The sequence below is a fragment of the Chaetura pelagica genome, unplaced genomic scaffold, assembly GCF_000747805.2.
Source record: "Chaetura pelagica isolate M959 unplaced genomic scaffold, ChaPel_1.0 scaffold139, whole genome shotgun sequence".
NCBI classification, from domain to species: Eukaryota; Metazoa; Chordata; class Aves; order Apodiformes; family Apodidae; genus Chaetura; species Chaetura pelagica.
In genome coordinates, this window is record NW_009970717.1 from 520,136 (window position 1) to 520,370 (window position 235).

Sequence of the window (235 nt, forward strand, 5' to 3'; positions counted from 1 at the left end):
ATGCAAGTTCCTCAGGGAGAACAGCGTGGAAAGCCGCAACACTTGAGTCCGAACTGCGGGCGCTCAGCGTTACCGGTGCGCACCGAGCCCTTCCGTGCTCTTCGCATCAAACGCGTTCCGGGAGGCTGATCCGGTGCGGGATCCCGAGCAGGGGCGCAGTGCAAGGGGACAGGTGTGTCACCGAACGTGACCGCACACAGCCCCGCACCGCCTCCCGCGCGCGCTCCCGGTGACC

At 66.8% G+C, this 235-nt stretch overlaps 1 protein-coding gene across 1 annotated transcript in view; it reads left to right on the forward strand.

Annotated features, from left to right (window-relative positions):
- Positions 1–235, forward strand: part of GPATCH1 (G patch domain containing 1) — a 14,005-nt gene continuing 13,770 nt past the window's right edge. The window contains exon 1 of the mRNA XM_010006224.1: positions 1–114. Coding sequence (XP_010004526.1) covers positions 1–114 — 114 coding nt within the window. The remainder of the gene's footprint in view (positions 115–235) is intronic.